The following is a 23,794-nucleotide window of genomic DNA, read 5'->3' on the forward strand; positions in this document are numbered from 1 at the left end:
AACTAGACTAATAAACCTTTGTTGCACTCCCTACTTATCCAGAATATCCTTCTTCAAAAGAAGGCCAGAACTGCACAGGATTCCACGCATTAGGGTTAGAGTTAGGGTTTCTACTGTGAATAATAGACTGACACATGAGGGGAGATGGGATTAATTAGCACAATGTTCATTGGAGTTTGGAAGAATGAATTCACCACCCTCTGGCTAAAGAAATTTATCCACATCTCTGTTTTAAATGAATGCCCCTCTATCCTGAGGCTGTGCCCTCTTGTCCTAGACAACTCCATCATGGGAAACAACTTTTCCACATCTACTGTCTAGGCCTTTCAACATTCGAAAGCTTTCAATGAGATCACCCTTCGTCCTTCTAAATTCCAGCGAGTACAGACCCAGAGCCATCAACTGTTCTTCGTATGATAACCCTTTCATTCCCAGAATCATCCTTCTGAACCCTCTCCAATGCCAGCGCAGCTTTTCTTAGATAAGGAGCCCAAAACTGTTCATGATACTCGAGGTGAGGCCTCACCAGTGCCTTATAAAACCTCAGCATCATATCCCTGCTCTTGTTTTCTAGATCTCTTGAAAAGAATGCTAACATTGCATTTGCCTTCCTCGCCACCAACTCAACCTGCAAGTTAACCTTTAGGGTGTTCTGCACAAGGACTCCCAAGTCCCTTTGCATCTCAGTTTTTTTTTTTGGATCTTCTCCCTGTTTTAAAAAAAAAATAGTCTGCACATTTATTTCTACTACCAGAGTGCATGACTATGCATTTTCCAACATTGTATTTCATTTGTCACTTTCTCTGAATCTGTCTGTCTTTCTGCATCCTACCAGTTTTCTCAACACTACCTGTCCCTCACCAATCTTCACATCATCTGCAAACTTGGCAACAAAGCCATCTATTCCATCATCTAAATCATTTAGATACAGCATAAAAAGAAGCGGTCCCAACACTGAACCCTGCAGAACACCGCTAGTCACCAGCAGCTAACCAGAAAAGAATCCTTTTATTCCCACTCACTGGCTGATTGGTAGGAGGCAATGCTCTACCCATGTTCGTAACTTTCCTGTAATACCATGGGCTCTTAACTTGGTAAGCAGCCTCGTGTGGCACCTTGTCAAAGGGCTTTTGAAAGTCCAAATATACAACTCCCACCACGTCCCCTTTATCTATCCTACTTGTAATCTCCTCAAAGAATTCCAACAGGTTCGTCAGGAAAGATTTTCCCTTAAGGAAACCATGCTGAGTTTGTCCTATCTTGTTCTGTGTCACAAAGTACTCCATCACCTCATCCTTAACAATTGACTCCAACATCTTCCCAACCACTGAGGTCAGGCTAACTGGTCTATAATTTCCTTTCTGCTGCCTCCCTCCTTTCTTTATAAGATCTCCCTCCTTTCTCTATAAGATGCCCTCTCATTCATTCTTCTAAATTCCAGCGAGTATAGTAGTTCCAGACTCAATCTCTCCTTAGGTTAAGTCCCTCATCTCTAGAATTAACCTGGTGAACCTTCTCTGCACCGGTGTCAGATGCGGTATGTCTTTCTTCAAGGAAGGAGACCAGAACTGCATGCAGAACTCCAGGTGTGGCCTCACCAGTACCCTGTACAATTGCAGCATATTTCCCCCTGCTTTTAAATTCAATTCCTCCAGCGGTGAAGACCAACATTCCGTTTGCCATTTTGATAACCTGTTGCGATTCAAGTCCCAAGTCCCTCCACACACCAGCACGCTGCAATCTTTCGCTATATAAATAGACTTTCCTCATCCTCTACACAATTTGTTTTTCTTGCTCAATTTAGTGTCATCAGCAAACTTGGATATGATATACTCGGTCCCCTCTTCCAAATTGTTGATCAATATTGTGAACAGTTGAGGGCCCAACACAGACCCCTATGGCACTCCATTCATCACTGACTGCCAACCAGAGAAACGCCTATTTATACCAACTCTGCTCGCTATTGATTAATCAATCCTCTATCCATGCTGATACATTTCACCCAGCTCCATGCATCCTTAGATTATGGATAACTCCTTTATGCACATGTTATCGAATGCCTTCTGGAAATCCAAGTATACAACATCCACCTTTTCTCCTCTGTCCACTGTATTTATAATATCATCAAAAGAACTCCAATATGTTTGCCGAACAGTACCTGTGCTTCAGGTCTGTGTCTGCCTGATCAATCCACTTCTATCCAGATGATTCGCTAATTCTTACTTAATCATAGCCCCAAGCATTTTCCTGACAGCAAACATTAAGCTAACTCGTCTATGTTAGCCCACCTTTTGCATACATCCTTTTTAAGCATGGCATGGCATTCGCTGTCTTCCAATCTGCCGGGATCAGCTCATAGTCCAGAGAATTTTGATAGTTTATCACAAATGCCATAACTTGTACCATTTCTTTCAGTACCCTTTTTTCCATTGGGACCAGCAGACTTGTCTGCCTTTAGGACCTCTAGTTCAAAGTTCAAAGAATCTGTATGTCACCATATAGAACCCCAAGATTCATTTTCTTGTGGGTATTCACAGTAACTAGAAAGAAACACAATAGAATCAATGAAAGACATACGACAAAGATGGACAAACAACCAACGTGCAAAAGACAACAAACAGTGCGAATACAAAAAAATGAAGAAAATAAGCAATAAGTATAGAGAACAGGGGTTGTAGAGTCCTTAAAAGAGAGTCCATAGATTGTGGAATCAGTTCAGTGTTGAGCTGAGTAAAGTTATTTCCTCTGGTTCAAGAGTCTGATGGTTGAGGGATAATAACTGTTCCTGAATCTTGTGGTGTGGGTCCTGAGGTGCCTTCTTCCTGATGGCAGCAGTGGGATAAGATTGTGGCCTGGATGGTGGTGGGGGGGGGGGGGGGGGTTCCTTGATGATGGATTCTCCTACCTCACTTTTTTAATATACAGTATTTGTTTTTGCACATTTTTAAAATCTATTGAGTATATATAATTGATTTGCTTGTTTATTTATTACATTTTATTTTATTTATTATTATTTTTTCTCTCTCTGCTAGACTATGTATTGCATTGAACTGTTGCTGCTGCTAAGTTAACAAATTTCACATCACATGCCAGTGATAATAAACCTGATTCTGATTCCTTTTCTGCAACAGTGCTCCTTACAAATGTGCTCAATGGTGGGGAGGGTTTTATCTGTGATGGATGGGCTGTGTCCACCTCTTTGCTCCTCACTAGTATTCTCATCACTGCCTCTTTAGTAACAGGCTCGTTTTTTTGTAAATATTTTTCTTGTCACTAGAAGTACATAAATTTAACAATTGGAAAAATGAAGATCAAGTTAAAATAAATTAATTGTACTGCTTAGTTACCCATGAATCAACTGAAACACAACCTGCTGTTAGTATTTTTTTAAATGTAAGATTGTTTGTTTACTGACTTAATTGTATGCTTTTATAGATGCCTGTTGAAGAGCAGAAGTTCTACACAGACGTGAATTGAATTTACAACATTACCTGCCTGCTTCAAACATGGGTAAGTGGCTTCTCTTCCTCATACAATTCTAACTTCTTGATGGGGTATAAGTAAATGTGTATTTCATATTGTAGGAGACTAGTTTAGTCTGTGAGAAAGCTTCCAACAAATTACATTGCGCTTGAGATGCAATCTCCAAGCAATTTGTTTTTTCAAAACAAGGTTCTCCCATTCCTGCTTCCCATCCTATTCCTTAATTGAAAACTTAATGGATCTGATTGCACAATTCTCCATTTGTCCAGTATATATGTAACTGCTCTTCCTGTAAGTTCTGCAACTTGTTCTCTCTCACATTGCCATCGATTCCACTAAGATTCTCTTTGCTACTTAGTTACACTAACGAGTAACTTACACAAGACTATTCAGCTATTAGCTTGTCTTTTGAAGGACCATGTTGAAGGACATGGTAGAAACCAATGCAAAAGTACACTTGATCGGGGGAGCATGTGCAAACTCTACATAGACAACATGTAAGGCTAGGATTGGATTGAGTGTTTAGAGATTTGAAGGAATGACACTAACTTTTAACCTGTCCAGATGAAGAGTCTCAACCTGAAATTTGACTGTCCATTTCCCTTCATAGCCACTGCCTGACCTACTGAGTTCCTCCAGTATTTTGTACATTGCTCCAGATTTCAGAATCTGCAGTCTCCGTCTCATCTCTGTTAACACTAACTTTTGCCCTGTTTACTTGGTGGGGATTTGCTGTGGTGGGTTAATTATTTGAGTTTCTTTCATGCCTGTTTGAGTGCCTTCCATACTTGTCAGTCATAGGGACACAGTATTACAACAGGTCCTTCAGTCCAGTGAGTCTAGTGAGCAGCTGTGTTTATACTAATTCTACCCTAACCCATTTTATTCTCCCCACCTGCCATCTATCTTACCCCACCAAACAGCAGATTTTGCTACTTACCTACATACCATAGACAATTTGCACTGTCCAATTAACCTATAAACTTATTCACTTTTGGGATGTGAATGAAAACCCATCCAGTCACTGGGGGAATGTGCAAACTCAACATAGCCTGCTCAAAAGGTCAGGATTATACCCAGGCTCCTGAAGCTTTGAGGCAGCAGTTCAACTAGCTGTGCTTGTGCTATTCTCCTGTCTTCTGACCCTTTCTGAGCTACAGGTACTGCATGTTGCCTTCACCTAGCTTTCCCATCACTAATGCCGAAATAAAGGATGACATTTTTAATTTCTAATAACTAATTGTTGTTAGTACCATTTGCATAAAACAAACTTTGAAGAGAGTGGGCGTTTAGTAATTAATTTAGTGTGCAAGAATAAATACAACTGGTCCTCTGAGGGGAGCACTTCACAAGATTATTAATAAACATGGTGCACTGCAAATCAAGTCAAGCTCCAGGATGTGCAATCTATTCCAAAGTAATAAAATACACTATGAATTAAACTTATTCATTATTTAAAGATACCTGTCCAGATATTAAGCTCTGAGCAGGTAAAGCTGGGCCACAGAGGTGACAATGCAGAATAGATCATTAACTGATGCTCTAAGTTTCTTGTTGGCACAATAAGATTTAGTAATTAAATATACTGCTTTACCTTTTATGCTGCTTTCCTTCTTTAAAGCATTCACTACTCCATTGTAAATGGTGGCAGATACATTTCCAAAGGTAAAGCAATTTTATTTTACTGCTGACTTGGTTTTTAATGACCAAGAAATTTTGAATATTATGTTTTGAATACTGCACCACCTCTATAAGTGATCCTGTAATTAACAAAAAAAAGTAGGCAGATTTCTATTAACCGATGTCGTCTTTGATCAGCTCTTGGGTCACTGAGATGCTGACAGAAAGGTTGTTCTGATGACATTTCCCAAATTTGCGGTTACATCTACAAAGAAGGACTGTGACAAGTGGGAATACCACTACCTATAGATACCCTCAAGTCATATCTTATTTGTTTTTGGAAATGTATAGCTGTTCATTCTTTGTAACTTGGTCTACGTATTGGAGCTCCCTCCCTAACGCTACTTGGGAGTACATGAACAGAAGACTGCAGCAATTCTAGAAGGTGCCTTTCTGTCATTTTCTCGAGGGCAATCGGAGGAGAACAATGAATTCTGTCCTTGTGAGCAATGCTCAGATAATGAAAAATGAATGAATAACTTTTATTTTTTAAAAAAAGGTGCAGTATGTGAACTAAGTAAGGCCAGTAAATCAGTAGAACCGAAAGATTAAACTAAAGGTGCAACCTGGCCATTGTAAACATGGTTATTGTGTACACATTGACAAATAACCTCAAAGTTACATTTAATACTCAAACAATGTGATATTGTATCAGGATGTGAGTTGATTCTCCTTTCATTGATTATCCTGAGCTGAAAGGGAAAGCTCAGTGTTATTGTTTGTTACAACAGATGTACACACTGGCTTTCAGTGGAGGTTAAATGCAAAGGTCCCATCAATAATAGATAAGGAAGAGCACATTAATTGGAGTAAGCACAGTGGGCATGCCCATGGCAAGTTTGCTGTAGGTTAAATAGAATTAATTCCCTTCTATAATGATCTGACAAGCATCTAAAAGTTCCTTTCATGTTTAGTAAGCTGCAGGAAAATGTGTTTATGGTCTGTGGGATGTTCTGTCATCCAATGGAAAAAGCTCCTTGCTCTCTTCCCCTCTCAGACTAATGCTGTGGCTGACACAATAAAGAGTCTAAGTAGCACTTGCTGATAGCGTGGGGATTTTCTATATCTTCATTCAGTATCTGGATTGAGAGACATCACTAGCAAAGCAAGTCCTAGTTGTCCGCCCCTTGTCAGTTTTGGTGATCCACCACCTTGAAACTGCTGCAAATGTAATCCCACGATGCTGCCTTGGAGAATTTTAGGATTTAGACTTACAACAATGAAGGACTGGTGAAGTATTTCCAAGTCAGGTCAGTGTAACTTGTAGGGAAACCAATGTGCCTACTGTTCTTGTCCTTTATAAAAGGTTCAGAGGTTCACTTTATTGTCACAGCATGCATATACAATAAAACTCTGGTATTTGTCTTTTCCACATAGTCATGAAATACAGAAAGACCATAGGAGTTGATGAAAGAAAATAAATCAACTCTTTTCCAGCACCCCGGCACAAAAAAGAAAAGAAACAAAACTCGCAGACCCCAAAATCCCCCACCCCTTAGGAAAAAACAAACAACAGCGACAATAACAATCCCTAACCCCCACCTCACTTGCTGGGGGGGGGGGACAGCGATGATAACAATCCCCAACACCCTCACCCGCAAGAAAAAAGCAGCAACAATAATGACTCCCAACACCCTCACTTGCAGAAAAAAATGACAAGATCCCCGATTCCCTCACTTGCAGAAAAGAACAGCAACAGTAGTATCAAATCCCCCAATCTTCCCCACCCCCTTACAGACAAAAATTAACAGGTCACCCACCTGCCAATCAGCCACAAGAAAGAAAACACCGAGAAACGGAAAGAAAACGATATAAAGTACGGTCCAATAATCACAACTCTCAGAATATTGGAAACATATTTTTGATGGCATGTAGTGGAGATGATGAGTTTGAAAGGTGCTAACAGAATAGGCCTGTCAATATTTTCTACCTTTTGTAGAGAGCATGCACTTCAATCCTATGTGCCAGTGATGGAGGTAATGAAGGATTGTTGATGGGCAACTGTTATAAATGATTTGGAGCTTCTCAAAGTGTGTTCATGCTGCACTCACTAAACAAATGGAGAGTATTTCACTGTGCTCCTTATTGTGCCTTGCAAATGTTGGAAAGGCTTTATGATGGTAGAAATTGATTTACTTGTTACAGGATACCCAACCATTGATCATCTCTTGTAGCCACAATGTTTGTGGCCTCCCCAGTTAGTTTCTGGTCAGTGGTGATCTCCAGGAAGTTGATGGTGGGGTACATGACATTGGTAATGCCAGTGAATGTCAAGACTAGGTGTTTGGGCTTTCTCTTGTCATCGGCCATTGCCTGGTGCATTTGCTGTGTAACTGTTTCTTGCACTTACACTCAGTGGCCATTTTAAGTACAGGAGCGGAACCCAATGTAGTCATCTGCTGCTGTAGCCCATCTACTTCGAGGTTCAACATGTGCATTCGGAGATGCTCTTCTGCACAACACTGTTGTAACACCTGGTTTTTTGAGTTACTGTTGCCTTCCTGTCAGTTTGAACCGGTCTGACCATTCTCCTCTGACCTCTCTCATTAACAAGGTGTTTTCACCCACAGAACTGCCACTCACTGGATGTGTTTTTATTTTTCACACCATTCTCTGTAAACTCTAGAGACTTGTATGTGAAAATCCCAGGAGATCAGCAGTTCCTGAGATGCTCAAACCACTCTGTCTGGCACCAACAATTATTCCAAGGTCAAAGTCACTTGGATCACATTTGTTGACCAACTTGATGTTTGAATGTTGTTGTTCTGGTGCGAGCAATACCTGATCCTCTTGACCGTGTCTGCATGCTTTTGTGCTTCCACATGATTAGCTGATTTGCATTAAGGAGCAGGTGTACTGGTGTACCTACTAAAGTGACCACTGAGTGTATCAACCCATGCCTGAAGTTTATCTAGGTCTTGTTGCATTCCGGTATGGACTGGTTCATTTGCTGAGTTGCAAATGGAATTGAACACTGCAATCAGCACACATTCCCACTCTGACCTTGTGATGGAAGAAAGTTCATTGGTGAAGCGGCTAAACAGGCTTGGCTATTAGAAACCATATTGAGGAACTCCTGCAGTGATATACTAAAGTTGGAATGATTAACCTTTGACAACCATAGGCATATCCCATTGTCTGAGATACGACTCTGACCTCTGGAGTGTATATCCTTTAAAATGTCCATTGATTTTAGCTTCACCAGGGTGCCTTGATGTTACGAACAATTATTCTTGCTTTGTCTTTAAATTAGGCTTTTGGTCTCTTTATTTACCATGGCTGTAAAGAAGTCTCGTACCAAGTTGGCTTGGTGGCACTATTGTTGGTAGATATAGATGAGTGGCATAATAAGAGGTCTGACCTGACCTGATATGTTTATTTGGTTTCTCTTTCCACAAATATTGCCCAACTTTCAGCTGGGCCTTTGCTTGCTCTGGTAGACATTCTAGTCAAGATGGATTATCTGTTTAGCACCTGGCTGAACTTTTTTACTGAGTGCTTCCACATGTGGGACCCCACCATTGCTAAGGATGGGGCTGTTGTTAGAGCTACCTCTTCCTGCAGCTGTTTAATTGTCCTCCACCATGCAGTAGGATCGCAGATCTGCGATCAAAACTACTTGCCACAGACCTAATCTGGCATCTTTGCCCCTCAGGACTCTGGTTTGATGACTCTTGGTTCCATTCAGCTGTTTTTGATCATGAATATTGTTTTGTTTTACTTTACTGTTGGGTTGTTAATTTAGAATCTATTTGTATATTTGAGTCCGCAGCAAGTAATCATTTCTTTGTATAATTTTGGAATGCTGTTCTGTTCATGCTACCTGTTCACTGACTACCATAATCATCCTGATATATCTTTGCTGCAAGTCATTTCTGTGCATTCAACATTAATCAAACTGTGAAGTAAAAAGTTAACCATAGAATTACAAGGCTTTTTGTAAAGGAAAAGAAAAGCATTAACATTTGATAGCCAATACTACCACTTGGCTTGTAAGTGTAAAAATTTGATATGAACCAAACAGCAAAATTTACCATGTGACATTAGGCACCACATTTAAGGTGAATGTGAAAGCCTTGTACAGGCTGCAGGCTATTTATTAGAATATTACCAGGAAAGAGGAATTTCAGTGAATGTGCATAAACTAGAAACTGGACTTGTTCTCTTTACAATGAAGAAGATTAATAGCTGATTTAAATGGGGGTGCTAATTAATTAACTTTGAAGATTTTTTTTAACACCAATTGGGTTAGTAATTGGAAAACAAATTTAAGGGAATTGGTAAAATAACCAGAAGGGAAGTAAAGATGATGGTTATCATGACTATGCTGCTTGAAGAAAATACTTATGGCAACGGATTCAATATTAACTTTCACAAAGAAATAGCAGAAAAGGGAAAATGTGCATATAGAAGAATTGCTGGGTAGGGAATGTGTTTAATCAAAACTAAGTAGCTTCACTAAAGAGGGAAGATGCTACTATGCCTTTTGGATTGTGTTAAATATCTAATGTCACTTTTTATCTTTTCAGATGAGCAGGAAGCTTTAAAGTCCATCATGAAGGACCTTGTTGCCCTGCAAATGGGACGAAGGAGTCGAATGAGTGGCTATGATAGTGTGAAGAGCAAAGGCAACACCCATGCTAATAAACAGGTAAGAGCCTCACTGGAATACATTAGTGTTAAATTTGAATCAAAGCAAATCGTTTCCTGACTTTATGAAACGATGCCTTCATTAAAATGTATTTTCCTTTTATTTCAGAATGACGTCCGAATAAAGTTTGAACATAATGGTGAAAGAAGGTATGCAATTTTGTAATGTAATTAAAATTAACCAAGGTCACTCTAAATTATCGAGAGTGAGGACAAGTTCTGCTAGATGGAGGAGAGTGAAGGTGGAGGGGAACTGATTGGGACCAAAGAAGAAATTATTGAGGGTGAGGACAAGTTCCGCTAACCAGTTCCCCTCCACCACCACTCTCCTCTGCGTAGTGGAACTTGTCCTCACTCTCAATAATTTCTCCTTTGGCTCCTCCCACTTCCTTCCTACAAAAGGTGTAGCTCTGGGCACTTGCATGGGTCCCAGCTATGCCTGACTGTTTGTCGGCTACATGGAACAGTCTATGTTCCAAGCCTACACTGGTGTCCGTCCCCCACTTTTCCTTCGCTATATCAATAACTGCTTTGGGGCTGCTTCCTGCACCTGTGCTGAACTCATTGATTTCATCCACTTTGCCTCCAACTTCCACCCTGCCCTCAAATTCATCTGGTCCATTTCCGACAACCCCCACCCCCCTTCTCTTTCTCAATCTCACTGTCACTATCTCGGGAGACAGCTTATCCACCAATGTCTATTACAAACCCACACGGCCTGTCACAGCTACCTGGACTACACCTCACCCCACCCTACTACTTATAAAAACGCCATCCACTTTTCTCAATCCCTCCGTCTCTGCCGCATCTGCACTCAGGATGAGGCTTTTCGTTCTAGAATGAAGGAGATGTCCTCCTTTTTCAAAGATGGGGGCTTTCCTTCCTCTGCCATCAACACTGCCCACAACCGCATCTCTCCCATTTCACGCACATCTGCTCTTACCCTATCCTCCCGCCACACTACCAGGGATAGGGTTCCTCTTGTCTTCATCTACCAGCCTCTGCGTCCAGTACATAATTCTCCAAAGCTTCCGCCATCTCCAACAGGATCCCACCACCAAGTACATCTTTCCCTACTCTCCCCTTTTCTGCTTTCCACAGGGATCGCTCCCCAAGCGACTCCCTTATCCTACTCATCCCTCTCCACTGATCTCCCTCTGTGAAGCATGATGTGGAAAATAAATTTGACAGATAAGAAGTTTGACAGGCACTGGAATGCTTTTATTTTTGAGTGTTTGCTTAGTAGCAGACTTGGTTTTGACTGTGGAAGTAAGGTGGAAGAATGTATCTAGTATGAAGATTAATGAACTGTGTGGTGATATTGAACCAGAGTTCAGAAGATTTCAATCCATACTACTGATCTGTTCACATCACTGTTACACGCACTAACTTAGATTGACTCCCTGTGCAACAGTATCTCAAAGTAAAAATTTACACATTTAAAAAAAAAAATCTCTATGACTTTAGTAACACACACAGAATGCTGGAGAAACTCAGTCCTGATGAAGGGTCTCAGCCCAAAATGTCAACTGTTCGTTCATTTCCATAGATGCTGCCTGAGCTGCCGAATTTCTCCAGAATTTTGTGTGTGTTTCTCTGCAGCATCTGCAGAATTTCCTGTCTCTAACCTTACCTTTCTATTTTTTTGCTCTCTAACCTTCACTAGCCGTATGACCCTCAGTATGTTCCTCCGTTTTTGGCCTCTTAACCTTATGCCATTTTTTATCATTGATTTTTATAAGTTAGCATCCTAGGGCCTAAACTGTGGAATTCCTGCCATAATTTTTCTGTCTCTCCCTTTGTAAGATGTTCATTAGAAATTATTTCTAAGCTTTTGGTCATTTACGTGAATATTTCCTGTATGTCAAGTGTTTCTCAACTTCCCATGGACTATTCGGGGCCTATAATGTAATCCTAACAATATGATCATTCTCTTATTTCTCAGCACCTACCCATAAACTCTCATTGAATGATCTTGCTGCTAATCAAAAATGCAACTTCCCTTCCTTGTTCCTCTGCCTTCATCCAGCCAAATACCCAAAACATTGAGTTATTTCTGACCCTCTGAACCACATTGCTGTAATGGATATAATGTCCCTGTTGTTTTTTCTTTTTCTTTTTGTAGCTATTGAAGCTTTAATTTCAACCCTCTTGCCTGTTTTGCCAAATTTCTTGAATGAATATTGTCTAGATACTGACCACCTTACTCTTGGAAGCACTTTACTATCTCTATCTGCTTTATCAAAACCTTCATGATTGAAGACCTTCATAGATTCTTCTCTAAAACATGTCTAAAGAGAACAACTCCATTCTCTCCACAGAACTACTACAATTCTGGCAAAATAAAAGCTGAGATGCAACTTGCAGGTCAGGCAGCATCTATAGAAAAAGAAAGAGGGATACTGTCCCAGGCCAATAACTGCTTCATCTGAACGTTTAATATTTTGAAATATGAATTGCATTTCTCTATACACAGATGTTACCTTACCTGAGTATTTCCAGCAATTTTGTACTTCCTTCTGCATTCCAATATTTGCAATATTTTGCCACGTAGAAGTGTTCAGTGGTGGGGAGAACTTTACCTGTAAATGGACTGGGCAGTATCCACTGCTTTTTGTAGGGTTTTCTATTCAAGGAAATTGTAGGCCAATTAGCCTGACCTCAGTAGTTGGGAAGATTTTGGGAGTCCATTATTAAGGATGAGGTCTCGGGTTACTTGGAGGCACATGATAAGATAGGTGAAAATAGGGATGGTTCCTTAAGGGGAATTCTGTTGGAATTCTTTGAGGAAATAACAAGCAGGATAGACAAAGGTGAACCAGTGGATGTTGTGTACTTGGATTTTGAGAAGGTCTTTGACAAGGTGCCACACAAGCTGCTTAATGAGGTAAGAGCCCATGATATTACAGGAAAGATACTAGCATGGATAGAAGATTGACCTTACTAGCATTCTGCAGGGGTCAATGTTGAGACTGCCTCTTTTCCTGTTGCATGTCAGTGATTTCAATGTTTACAGAATTGGTGGCTTTGAATCTTCATGCAGGATTCCGTAAAGGTTAATTTGCAGGTTGAGTTGATGGTAAGGAAAGCAAATGCAATGTTGGCATTCGTTTCAAGAGGGCTAGAATATAAAATCAAGGATGTAATGCTGAGTCTTTCTAAGACTCTGGTGACGCCCCACTTGATGTATTGTGATCGGTTTTGGGCTTCTTATCTAAGAAAAAGTGTGCTGGCACTGGAGAGGGTCCAGAGGAGTTTCACATGGATGATCCTGGGAAAGGAAGTGTTTGTGCATGAGGAGCTTTTGATTACTCTGGGCCTGTACTTGCTGGAGCTTAGAAGAATGATGGTGGTCTATTTAAAACCTGTCGAATATTGAAAGGCCTAGATAGAGTGGATGTGAAGAGGATGTTTCCTATACAACACACAAAATGTTGGAGGAACTCAGCAAGTCAGGCAGCATGTATGGAAATGAATAACCAATCAGTGTTTCAGTTCAAGAACCTTCACCAGGACTGGAAAGGAAAGGGGCAGATGCCAGAATAAAAAGGTGGAGAAGGGAAGGTGGATAGCTAGAGGTGATGAGTGAAGCCAGGTGGGTGGGAAAGGTAAAGGGCTGGAGAGGAAGGAATCTGATGGGAGAGGGGAGTGGACCATAGGAGAAGGGGAAGGAGGAGGAGGCCCGGGGGAGGGTGATATGCAGGTTAGAAGAGGTAAGAGGCCAAAGTGCAGAATAGAAGTTGGGGGGGTGGGTGAGGAGGGAAGCGATTTTATTTTCCAGAAGGAAAAATTGATATTCATGCCATCAGGTTGGAGGCTGTCCAGACGGAATATCAGGTGTTGCTCCTCCACCCTGAGAGTGGCCTCACCTTGGCACAAGATTAAGCCATGGACCAACATGTCAGAACGGGAATTGGAATTAAAATGTTTGGCCTCTGAGAAGTTCCACTTTTGGCAATGTTTCCTATAGTGGGGGGGGGGGGGGGGCCTAGGACCAGAGGGCACAGCCTCAATAGAGGGACATCTCTTTAGAACAGAGATGAGGAGGAATTTCTTTAGCCAGAGGGTGGTAAATCTGTGGAATTCATTGTCACAGATGACTGGAAGTCAAGTTTTTGGGTATACTTAGTTTAGGTTGTTAAGGGTGTCAAAGGTTATGGGGCGAAGGCAGGAGAATGGGGTTGAGAGGGGTAATATATCAGCCATGATGGAATGGTGGAACGGACAGTGAATAGTCTAATTCTGCTCCTATGTCTTATGGTCTTAATTGACTTAAAAAAGAAGTACCCATTTGTTATCCACAGATGGCCTCTAGTTACCTTGGCTTCCAATATTTAAAAAGATATTGCATGTTACCAGGTCCCTCTGTTCCTGAATCTATTTGAAAATTATACCACTTAATTTACATTGTGTTTTAATGCATTTTGCTAAACCATATTAGTCACTCGGTTCTCTGTTAAATTCTTTGTTTCTACTACGTATGCCATTTATGAAGCCATTTATTATCTTCATTTTTTATTACATTTTCCTGTTTTGCATCCATAGTACTTTGAAGTGATCAATACATCCAAGTCTGGGTCATTAATATATGGGTAGTGGTCTTCAAAAATACCTGGAGCACCAGAATAGAACATTTGCCATTGCTGTACTATCTTGAGCTTGTTGTAAGCTGGAACAGCAATTCCATTATCTAGTTGGAGCATATCCACGACTCCAGAAAGATACCTGATATGGTCAAGTTGTGCTTTAATTGTCAGTGTTCTTGATTCCTGGGTAAGGAATGTTTGTTTGGAAGAAACTTCACAATCCAGGAAGCAGTTCTTAAACAATACCATGTCTTCCGAAGAGAAAATATGTTAGTTAATTGGAAAGTGTGAGGCAATATAGTATAATCAAAAAGCTTTGCAAAAGTGATGTACACTTTGTGCAGGATCAGCTCAAACATTTTTGTAGTAATTGGAGGGTTGGGTGGGTAAAGTTGGGACAGGTAATGAGCACCCAGTATGATCATTGGTATTTTATACTATTTTGTGATTATGTACCACAATAGTCACACATTCACAACAGCAGTAAGAGGTCAGCCTAAGTGGCTCTCTCACTGTACCTGAGTAAAGGGACACTAATGTAAGTGTAATTCCTAATGTAGGTTCTTTCCCAAAGCTGCTGAATTGGCTACCTTGTTGCACATATTCAGCTTTGTTTTCAACTCTTTTTCTCTCCCCCCAATCAATCAGTTGAATAATTTAAATGTGACTAAGAGCATGTAATTTGGTTCACACTTGTAGAAATTCTTTCCTGTATTTCTGCTTCCCTACATAAATGATTTCTTGTTTCAGAAGTCTGCTATCAGACAATGTGGTCAGCAGACCAGAGCAAAAAGCAAGCCTCTGGAAGAAGTCAGTGAGTCGGGCAGCATCTGTGGAGGGAAATGGACAATCAGTGTTTTGAGTTGAGGTCCTTCATTTGGATTGCTGAAAGGTTCAGTTCAGATGAAGGGTCTCAGCCTGAAAAGTCAATTGTTCATTTCTCTGTATAGATGCTACCTGACCTCCTGAGTTCCTCCAACAGTTTGTTTTTTTCCATATTCCACCATCTGAATTGTCTCATCTCCAGCTGACCAGAGTGGATTTTCCAGAGATAATGTTATCTCCAGTGCTTTGAGGTGCCTACTAAACTTTGTTCATGTCTCCAAAACATACAGGCAGGAGGGTATCATTGATGCTTGATTGTTTGATACAATGATTGAGGGTTTTGTCTTTGAAGGTTCTTTACCTCATTTGATTGCCAGTTATCCTGATACACTGGATATGGTACAAAATTTTTCATTGTTTCTGTTGAGAGATGGTTTTTGTACTTTGCATAGGGACCTGTGCTTTTTTAGGGTCATGCTTTGCATCTTGATTATCAGTGTAGAGTTATTGCAAAGGATGAACAGGAACTTCATAATTAGTAGAGTTGATGTAAATTTATGAAAATATTTTTAAAGGGGTTATAACTAGCAATTATACTGCATTTGAACTTTTGGAATATAATTCTGTCATATGAAAGCTTATTAAAAAATTAATTGCATGGAATTAGTGGTACTATGCTACAGTAGATATATATTGTTTATTAGACTGAAAACAGTAAGAATAAGCAGTTCAATTTTTTGGTTTAAAGGCGAGGACCAGTGAGGTACCCACTGTGGATTGAGTTGGAACTTCAGCAATGCACATTTCCCTGATCCAAATCACTGAGTTAGATTAAGTATATATTTATGTTAACTAATTTTTTTTCAAAACTGTGTGACACTGTGAGGAATATACAGAGAGTCTACAGGGGATGGGTAACAAATGGGATGTAATGTGGGGGGGTGGGGGTGGAGAAGATCGTCCACTTTGAAAATATGTAACACAGTTTATTTTTTAAAATTGAGACTTTGAAAGGTGTTAGTACTTAGAGGGACCTGGTTGTTTTTTACATGGCTCAATGGAAGTTAACTTGCAGATTTAACAAACAATTATGAAGGCAAACAATAAGTTGGCCTTTATTCCAAGATGATTGGCATATGGTAATAAAAACACTTGTTTCAATTATATGAAGCCTAGTGCAGCGGCATCTGACTTGTGTGAGCCTGTCTGTTCTCATACCTAAGGAATAGAAGAGATGCAGTAAAGATTCAACGAGTTGATTGTCAGAATGGTAGGCTTGCCACATAAGGAAAAAATAGACAAAATGGTTCTATGTATGCCCTTCAGCATTTCAAAGAATGAGAGTTGCACTTATTGAAATATATAAAATTCTTAAGGGCCCTCCTAGGGTAGATGCTTTCCTGGCTGGATTGTCTAGAACTAGGGTTTGTAATCTCAAGAGTTTGGTTATTCAGGACAAAGGTGATATAAAATTTGTTCGTACAGAGGGCAGTAGATGTTTGGAATTCTATATCGAAAAGGGCTGTGAATATATTCGAGATGTATCAATATTTAAAGAATCAAGGGAATATGAAGTTAGTGCAGGAAAATGGCACTGAGTTAGAAGATCAGCTATGATCTAATGGCAGAACAGAAACAAGGGGGACTGACTCCCTTACTCCTATTTCTGCTGTTCTAGTATACCTGTTAGTAAATGTTTTAGAGAAACAGCATATTATGAAAAGTGGAAGTGTAGACTATTTCTAATAGTTGGCACCATTTGTGTTCTTGTGCATTTAATCCCCATAGAACTTGTAATAATGTTATTGCTACCTGTTATTGCTAAAATTCAAGCAGTCAGTTTCAAATGTTGAATTGTTTTTGTTTTGTCCTGTTGTCAGAATCATACAGTTCAGCCGGCCAGTCAAATATGAGGAACTGCACCAGAAAGTCAAGACGGTATTTGGACAGCAAATGGACTTAAATTACACAAACAATGAGGTAATCCCCATGTTCAAACCTCTTCAACATTCTTTTCTATTTCCATAGATGAACCTCTAATGCCTTTGCCTTCTCACTCATCTCATTGAAGTCCACTTTCTGGAAATTTCTCCAAGCATGTATGAAAGCAGTTGTCTCTATGAAGTACCCTATATGTTCTCTCAGACAACTTTTCTGTCTAGCTAGCTTGTAATCTTTTTCTCCTCCTCTATCTCTCCCACCCAGTTTCAACCACCCATTTTTCACCACTTTTTTTAAAAAAGGCCTTATTCTTGGTGTTTTAATATTTCCAAGCCACATTCCTGTCCTTCACTCTATCATTTTCCTTTGTTTCCAAAGTTTTTGAATGAATTATGACAATCTGGCCATACGGTCATTTCACAACACTCCCTTTTGAATCTCTTTTATATAGTTTAATGATAGCCCATACCTAAAGCCTGCATTAGACAAAGTTGACCACCATCATATTCTATGTAACTTCAACCACCTTCTGTCCTAATTGCACTGAACTTCACTGCCTTTTGAGGCTATTCACCATACGGTTCTTGACCTCTTCATCCTTTGAGTCATGATTCCTTTACAGCCCATTATTCTATATCCCAGCACAGTTTCTGCAGTTCCCCAGGCAGCTTCCTGTACCTTCACCTCTCCATCCTTTGGTCTCTCCTCAATAATTCTTCTTTAATATTTCCGTAGTTGTGGTCTTTGCTTTAGCATGTCAGGCTTAACTTTATCTCTGTTCACAATTCATGACTCCAGGTTTTTTAGCCCTGAACTTCCTGCCAACAAGAAGTCCTGGACGTGTCATAATTTCCTGCAACTTTACTCCCACTCTTGTATTGCTTGTGTGAAGTTTAAGGCAGGTTTTACCATCTGTCAAAGATTTCCAGATGTATTTTGTGGGCAAGGCTTGTATAGCCAACCATTATGTTTCAAATTGGTCTTTTGTCAAAGGCAAGTTTGAAGGAATTGAGATCATAACTGGTGAAAGTGAGCAACAGTTACCAATTAGGGAATTTTAGAGAAATACAAGTGCCTTTCTCTGCATATATTTTTCCATAAATTGGAATTTGTATACATTTGTCTAGTTGATGTGCAATATCTGCCCTTTTTTGGTTTTCTTAATCTTGAATTTCCTATACAGTAAAATCTTAGTTATCCAGCTGGTGGAGAGAAATTGGATCATGCCGTGTTTCTTTTCTCTTCCTAACTGAAATACCATCCCATACCCAATTAATGCATGACTTTTTAACCTATTTAGATTATTTCTTCAAGTATATGCAAATAAAGCCTAATTTTTCCATTCTTAATATTGAGATACTCTTGCGGGGTGGGGGGGGGGGGGGGGAGGTGGGAGGGAAGAAATGCTAACAGCTCGCTTTCCAAGCCAGAAACACTCATTGTGTGTGTCAAAGCCAAGCCCTGAGCTGTGCTGTAAATGGCACTGGTTACTGCATTCACAGATAACTTGTTTCTGTAGAGAAGCAGTAAGGCTGGGTGATAAAATCAAGTTTCAAGTCTCCAACTGTGCCTGGTTTATGTAATCCAGGCTTCCACAGATGCTTTTTTGACTAAATGAGGGCAACGAGACTGTAGATCAGAGAGATTCTACAGTTCTTTAATTTGGAGTTTGCTGCATATTTGCATCATTTTCTCAGAATGGTTATAGCTGAGATCATATATTCCATCCCAACTCTATGTATAAGTATTCCAGATGCCCCAAATTCCCGTGCTCTTTCACGATAGACCTAAAATTTTGTTCTTCTCAAATCCTTATTTAGCACCCTCATGTCTCAGCTTAATCTGACTGACTGACTGCCACTCCTGACAGTTCATTCCAGACCCCAACCAATTTGTTGAGGGGCAGGAAAGAAACTCTTCATGTTCCTTGGCTCTCATTCATGATTGTATGTAGCTTTTGTCAGATCTCCTCAACATTCCCTAGACCAGCCTTTTCTATTTCCCCACCATATGATTAAAGTTCTTTATTCCTAAAATCATTTTGGTAAATTTCTCTTTTGCTTTTTCCAAGACCTTGTCTTTTCTAGTTCCCAGAATATTCTGCTTGTGGTTAAACTAATGTTTTATAAGACTTCTTCAATTCCACATGCAGTATCTGTACTGATTGAGTTTGATTTTCTGTCCTCTTCCAGTTACTAATTGCTTTACGAAGCCAGGATGATCTTGATAAAGCCATTGATCTGCTTGATCGAAGTTTCAGCATGAAGAGTCTGAAAATTTTGCTTGTAGCTCAGGAGAAAAACCATGTAAGTGATCTTACTTTCCAAACTTCAAGCTGAATGGTTTATCTTAGCAGACCCTAGTTCCTTAAATTGATTAAAAATTGAAAAACTTGTGGAAATATTGCACAATAATTTGAGTTCTGTTTTCAAATATTAAGTTCTGAGAAAACTTGCATCAGTGTTATCGATTGTCCATTTTACAACGTATAGGCCTCATCAGTGATGAAGCTGGGGAATATAAGAGATTGGCAGAGCCCAGCAGAGAAAGGAAGAAAGTGACTTGATAGAACCTTTGTGGTGTAGCTACCCCACTCCCTTGAAAACACTTCAGTTTGTTGAATTATTAGCTGTTATCCTGACCAAGTAAGCCAACAGATGTGTCCAGATTTCAGCCTTGCATCTCACACAATGTTCAATTTTTTAAAAATGTCATGCAGTTTTTAACCCTTTGTTCTGCATCATGGCTGGAGAGGGATTAGGGGTTCCTAACCTAGGGTCTATGGACCCCTTGCTTAAAAGTATTGGTCCATGGCATAAAAATGGTTGGGAGCCCCTGCTCTAGATGGAATGGTAAAAATCAAACTTCTGGAGAACTCTGGTTGAGCAGCCCGTTTGGCGGGGTGGTGGGGGGGAAGAGTGGGAACTTTTTCAGGTTGAGACTCTGCTCAGAGTATTCTCTTCTAACTGTAAACCCATCAACACAAAAGCAGTCAAGAAAAAGCATTTTTCTTTTGCTATTAGGCCCCTTAAGAATGTGTGGAAGAATACTGCACTTTGATATGGTAATCATCTATAGATGCCATCACCATCAGGTGAGCACCAATGAAGTAGCGCTGTTGATGAGGCCACCCTTTTTTTTCCAATCACTGTCCACCTTGCTTGTCAGGGTTTATTTTGTTCCTGAACCTTCCAAGTTCAGAATTCCTCTTATTATGGACATGCTTCAGCCTGCCATTCAAAGTAACCCAGTTGTAGCACAAACTGGTCCCTTTTCTCCTGCCCTGACTGTTCGTGGAATTTATCTTTACATTGGATGTGCTCCACTTGCAGGTTCTGAAAGAACCAAAAAAAACCTAGTGTGAAAATATGTTGGGCATAGTGTATTTATTCCTTTGCCAGCCTTTCCTTTTCTCCTTACAAAGGAAACACTGTGTAGCTATCTAGTTCCAAGTCAAGACCGAAAAAAATTGTCTGCAGAGTAATGAACATGATATGTAGCTTTCTCACTTAAGCTTCCAGCACACTGTCGTGTGGTTTATGTTTCAAGTAATGCATTGTAAAATCTCATTCCGGAGAATATAATTCAGAATTTTAAAAAAAAAATTATCAGCACATATCTCAAAAATTGCATGGTTTGGAAGAGTTGCTTGTGTGTGACTCGATGATGATCTCTTTGCCTTGAGGGTATTACCGGTAATTCATTGGAATTCTCTACAGAAGCAGTTGATTGTACCCAGGACTCTACTCTGGAGATCTCCTACACATAATGAGCTGGATTAATCTTGAAGAACAGTCATTTTTTTGTGCATAGTATCATTCCCATCATGGTATGATCTCATCGATGCCCATTCACTTGGTTGTTGGGTGAAATGCAACCACGATGTCAAAGACGGTCACTCTCACTTTCCCTTTAGAATTCATCTCTTTAGTCTTCATTTTGGCCAAGGCTGAGGTGAAATCTGGAACTAATTACAGTCGGCCCTCCTTATCCGTGGATTCCGCATACGCAGTTTCAACCAACCACGGATCGGGAAAACCCAGAAGTTCTCTCTCCAGCACTCGTTGTTTGAGCATGTATAGACTATGTTTTCATGTCATTATTCTCTAAACAATATAGTATAACAACTATTTACATAGCATTTACATTGTATTGGGTATTATAAGTAATCTAGAAATGAGTTAAAAGTACAGGCAGTCCCCGGGTTATGAACGAGTTCCATTCCTGAGTCCGTCTTTCAGTCGGATTTGAAGCCTGAACAGGTACACCCGGTATTATTTAGCGTCAGTTAGTCAAACGTTTTTCTTAGTGTATAGTACATATTTTACCTTTCTATGCATATAAAACACTTAAGAAACGCACATATTGCAATAATTAAACCATTGCGTTGCTTAGTAATAATTGTAGCTTTCATCGAGGCAGGACCTTTCACATGCTCCATTAAAATTGTTCCGATCGTTGACCGACTGTAGCCTGACACTTTTCCAGTGACCGATAATGTTTCACCTCTTTCTGATCGCTTTATTACTTCCACCTTATTTTCAATCGTGATCGTGATTATTTTCATGAACAGAAACACCGCAGATTCAGAGCTGCACTGCCAGGTCCTAATGTCCACCACACTGAACATGTTAAATAAAGTCCGGGGTTCTGCTGGGTCCTAAAGACCACTGCACTGAGCCAGGTTAAATAAGGGACTTGAGCATCCGCGTTTTTTGGTATCCACAGGGGGTCTTGGAAACAATCCCCCGCGGATAAGGAGGGCCGACTGTAGTTCTGTTGATTAACATATTATTAATGAACAAATGCACCTAATAGCCCTGTCGCTAACGTCTTCATTTATTTTGCTGATTAATAGCATGCTAATTAGATGCTAATTAACTGGATTGGATTGCCATTATGTGTACATAACCTCACCAAATTTCCACATTGCTGGTATGTGCTAGAATTTTAACATGCTGGGTCAGTTAGGCAAGAAGCGCAGCCAGATCTGAATTGGTATAGTTGAAATGTAAAGTTTGTTTTTTTAAAAAGAACTATAGCCACTGGAAATGAAAAAAAAACACGAAGTTGCTGAGGATATTCAACACATCAGGTCACATCTTAATGTCACAGATATGTTCCAGATCTGGCCAGTTTTGAAATAAGTTGTTATTTTGAAACTGTTTAATGGAGCTGCAATGTGCTTGGTTGGAAGATGAGCTGTTTTTTGAATTTTGTTGGCAGCCAAAGATAGGTCAGAAAGGCTGTCCTTTGCATGAAGATGAAATTTTAGCTCCAACCATTGCTTGATAGTCACATGTAGCAGTGTTGATCAAACCATGTTAATCTGTATGTGTTGATTTGGTGAGGACCTGTAGATTTATATCTTCATGTTTGGAGTAATGGAGGCTCAGAGGAGTTTCACAAAAAGGATTCCAGGATTGAATGGCATATCATATGAGGAGTGTTTGATGGCTCTGGGCCTGTATTCATTGGAATTCAGAAGAATGAGGGGTGACCTAATTGAAACCTCTCAAATGTTGAAATGCCTCAGAGTGGATGCGGAGAGGATGTTTCCTATGGTGGCGAAGTCTTAAGACCAGAGGGCACTGCCTCAGAATAGAGGAGTGTCCTTTTAGAACAGTGATGAGGAGGAATTACTTTAGCCAGAGATTGGTGAATCCGGAATTGATTGCCACAGGTGGTTGTAGGGGCCAAGTCATTGAGTCTGCAATTAAGGCAGAGGTTGATAGGTTATTGATTAGTCAGGTGTGAAGGGGACACATGGAGAAGGCAGGAGAATGGGCCTGAGAGGGAAAATGGATCTAGCCATGATGAAATGGCAGAGCAGACTTGATGGGCCAAATGGCCTAATTCTGCTCTTATATCTCATGATCTTAAGTTAATTCAGTCGGAAGCCAAGGAGCTGAGTATTCTTGGGAGAGCCCAAACTGCACAATGATGAGTAGACTTTTGATAAGTGATGAAGTAGATTCCTGGGTAGCAACTTTCAGGATTGGATTTAACCCACTCCTTTGTGGGTAGGTCATGCATATTGTTTTTTTTAATGCAATTAGACATGCTAATATTGCAAGCATTTTTGAATGACCTGGTTATAGTTGCAGATAGTCAAGGAGCATAAATCATTGGCACTACAGCTAGTATGTACTCTGGGTCCAATAGCATTTAACCATTAAGATTCTTGATACCATCCAGAGTGAATTTTTCTGTTGACTGGTTTCCTTGATCATGGGATGGGAGGGTGAGATCAGCCATCTGTCCTAGTTCCATGTGAAATTGCATGACAGGATAGTCCTCACTAAAATCGACAATATCTCACCCCTGTTGCTCAGTTGTGTACTGTGATTTCTGATTGCACGTGGCAATCTAGAGTTTGACTTGTTCTGTTAGTAGTCGGGTCTTTAGCAGTTTCCATCGACTAGCCCAAGTCTATTGCTGTAACTTCGTATTCAGGTTATGTTGATGCTACTTCTTGAGCGCTGTTCTACACTGTTTACTGAATCAGTTGTATCCTGCGCATTCCCATCAGGTTTTGAATGAATATAGTTGTCACGTTTGATGGCTCATTTGTTTCAAAAATGCCCAGTTTTAGGCTACTCTGCCTCGTTGCACATCCCATGGGAATC

The 23,794-nt window shown here is 40.2% G+C and overlaps 1 protein-coding gene across 3 annotated transcripts in view; it reads left to right on the plus strand.

Moving 5' to 3' along the window:
* Positions 1–23,794, plus strand: part of map3k3 (mitogen-activated protein kinase kinase kinase 3) — a 163,002-nt gene that overhangs the window by 22,555 nt on the left and 116,653 nt on the right. For all 3 annotated transcript variants that reach the window (XR_012102002.1, XM_073070762.1, XM_073070763.1), the window contains exons 2-6: positions 3,436–3,510; positions 9,693–9,814; positions 9,923–9,963; positions 17,105–17,204; positions 19,358–19,471. Coding sequence is in view for 2 of the 3 variants with exons in the window: in XM_073070762.1 (XP_072926863.1) it covers positions 3,507–3,510; positions 9,693–9,814; positions 9,923–9,963; positions 17,105–17,204; positions 19,358–19,471 (381 nt within the window). In the remaining variant the exon portion in view is untranslated. The remainder of the gene's footprint in view (positions 1–3,435; positions 3,511–9,692; positions 9,815–9,922; positions 9,964–17,104; positions 17,205–19,357; positions 19,472–23,794) is intronic.

Source organism: Hemitrygon akajei, chromosome 18 (assembly GCF_048418815.1).
Source record: "Hemitrygon akajei chromosome 18, sHemAka1.3, whole genome shotgun sequence".
NCBI classification, from domain to species: domain Eukaryota; kingdom Metazoa; phylum Chordata; class Chondrichthyes; order Myliobatiformes; family Dasyatidae; genus Hemitrygon; species Hemitrygon akajei.